At 35.7% G+C, this 2,541-nt stretch overlaps 1 protein-coding gene across 1 annotated transcript; it reads right to left on the bottom strand.

The window, feature by feature from the left end:
- Positions 535–2,243, bottom strand: LOC104718727 (protein GET1). Its single transcript, XM_010436521.2, has 8 exons — positions 2,109–2,243; positions 1,807–1,953; positions 1,637–1,716; positions 1,445–1,515; positions 1,175–1,245; positions 1,023–1,104; positions 889–938; positions 535–812 (listed from the first exon to the last, which is right to left on the bottom strand). Exons 2-8 carry the CDS (start codon positions 1,918–1,920, stop codon positions 741–743), a joined length of 540 nt encoding a protein of 179 aa, XP_010434823.1. The 5' UTR covers positions 1,921–1,953; positions 2,109–2,243; the 3' UTR covers positions 535–740.

The raw sequence follows: 2,541 nt of genomic DNA, 5'->3' as shown, positions 1-2,541 counted from the left end.
TCACTTAAGCCAAATCCAATCAAGTTTCTTTGTTTTAGAAAGACAAGTGTGGATGGTGTGACACGTGCACGTTCCTTTCCTATCAAACAACATAGTATGATTTAAGTTGTTTTCTTTAAATTAATTAAGAAAATCCCCGCTAGTGCATGAGTGTGTGAAGGTGGGTGGAGAAGTGAATATTATAATGATGCCCTACAATTAATTGCTAAGATTCTCCCATTAATCTAGTGCCTTCACAAAGCTACCCACTTTTTTATACTAGTAGTAACTGTTTTATTTCTCTTTTTTTGTGTTTCTTCCATTTTCGGTGATATAATGCAACATCTTCATGAGCCACATGCATTGCAGCGTGTGTTAGATAAGTACACGCGTCTTTTGAATATGGTTATACAAAATTCGGTGTTAAAAGATAAAAATTGACAACACGAATGGGGGAGTGGTGACAATGTGCTGTGATGATAATGATTAGTTCTCACATTGGGGACTATATAGGACTCCTTCAAGAGTAACAATCTTAATTCTTACACGCCTCTTAAAGGTTAAAAACCTAACAACTTTGTTATATGTAAAAAACCAAAATTGAGAATAAGATTCATATAATATTTATACAAAAAAAAAAAATTCAAGGTAGATATAGATGAGGAACAAAAAGGCACAATTCTGCCACAAGTCAAGTGTCTCCTAAAACGCTATAACTTTAAACTCAAACCATTAATCTCCACTCTCTTCAGGGATGTGATTTAGAACTCCACGAACCTACACACATACTTGCTCACTCTGGTTGAGAGTATCAGCCATGGTATGATCCCAACCTGCATTTGTCACCCAACAAAATTACACTATCATTCACACAAGCCCAAAGAAATGGACTGAGAAGAAGGTACATACCAACACATGGCCTGTTATGTGACCTCCTGTTCCCCAAGATAACAAAGTCCCTGTGAAGTACACCATATTCAGTTTTTTTAAAACCTATATGTTACATCAATGTGAGCTTTAAACCTGTAAAAGTAACTACTCACCAAACGGTTGAACAAGTTGCTTAGCGATAATGGCAATTGGAGTCCTCCAGAACCAAAATACCAGGATTAGGTATATTACAACCTATAGACAAAGTTCTTAGCACACCTCAATTACGAAGAAAAGAGAAGCTTAAACACACCACTCAAGTTACCTTTGAAACAAGCAGAACCTTTCCATACAGATCATATGAGAGATTAATTACTTTGTTATGCTGTTCCAGATCTGAATTTCAAAAAAGATGCATTAATAGGTATACACACCTATACTAGACCACTATGATCCAATAAGGTATAGCTGCTACCAGATAATTTTCATTTCTAAAGCTAACTGTTGCATCATATATTTCTAAAATATCGTAAACTCTACGCTCACTGAGCAATCAATAAGAATGTAGAGCTAATATGAATGAATGCATACTCACATTGTGCAAGTTCTTTCTCTTTAGTAGCTGCTGACCTCCTAAGTTTTGCCGCTTGAGCAAAAGTGGCTGGCCTGCAATTGAGAACCATAGACAATAAACTCTCTAGTTTGTTTCAATCACTGCACCTCCCTTAACTCTAATCAGCTGAACAAAAAAACAAAAATGTCACAAATTTGAAAACAAACAGCTTACTGAGACAATGCACTAGCCTCTCTCAAAAGCTGCTTAATTTCAGACCGCAGCTCTGATTCCCTCGTGTTCTTCGACCCTTTCTGATAATTATTTCAGGAAAAAGGGGACTTTAAATTGGATTGTTCGGGTGGATAATAAAAACGCCTAAAAAGGTTTAATCTTTTTGTTACCTTCTTCAATTGTTCAAGCCACTTGGATAGCAACTGGAAGACAACGACGACGAAGAAGGTCAGAGGAGCAGCCAAAAAGCCGCGATCTTCTATCATTAGCTTCTCTCCTTCCATTACCCCTTCTTCTGATCAAATTCTAGCAATCCGCTAAACCCAAAAATTGAACAATTCAAAACTCGATAACAATCACAATCCGCAAAAAGAACAAAAGCCCTAATTTGATCGGAACCTAAATATATGGAGGAAGGTAAATATGCGAGTGGAGATAGAACGAGATCCTCGTGAATATGATCGGAACTTACAGTTTCCGTCGTAGATTCCCAGAAAACTTCAAGCCTTCAAACGAAATTTGGAATTTAGATTGGTGTCTGAAACTCAAAAGAGGAGGAGGAGAGGTCTAAATTGTAAAATTAAAAAAGTATCTACTCTTTTCGTATAATAAACAAAAAATCAAGCCCTTAGTAAAGCAAACAAATGATAGATAACTAAGGAATTATCCTTTTTCAACAGGCTCTATTGGGCCCATTATGTTAACACTTGACCTCTTTGGTTAACTTTATTACAAAATACAATTAAGCTTGAGTACATGTGAAAAGAAACAATCACTAAGCTACAAGTATAAAACAAATAAGGTGAGTAACCAAATTTAGAATAAACAGGATAAAAATAGACATGAATAAATCACAACATGGAGGAGGAGGGTAAAAAACGATAAGAAAAAAAAAAAAAAAAAAA

This window comes from Camelina sativa, chromosome 10 (assembly GCF_000633955.1).
Source record: "Camelina sativa cultivar DH55 chromosome 10, Cs, whole genome shotgun sequence".
NCBI classification, from domain to species: Eukaryota; Viridiplantae; Streptophyta; class Magnoliopsida; order Brassicales; family Brassicaceae; genus Camelina; species Camelina sativa.
This window is presented reverse-complemented; position numbering and strand designations above follow the sequence as displayed.

Excerpts from the sequence above, each read along its gene's own strand:
- LOC104718727 (XM_010436521.2), bottom strand. The coding sequence starts at position 1,920 with ATGGAAGGAGAGAAGCTAATGATAGAAGATCGCGGCTTTTTGGCTGCT. Across the intron at positions 1,246-1,444 it reads AGAGAAAGAACTTGCACAAT|ATCTGGAACAGCATAACAAA; the intron begins GTGAGTATGCAT and ends TTTGAAATTCAG. Across the intron at positions 939-1,022 it reads GCAACTTGTTCAACCGTTTG|GGACTTTGTTATCTTGGGGA; the intron begins GTGAGTAGTTAC and ends TGTACTTCACAG.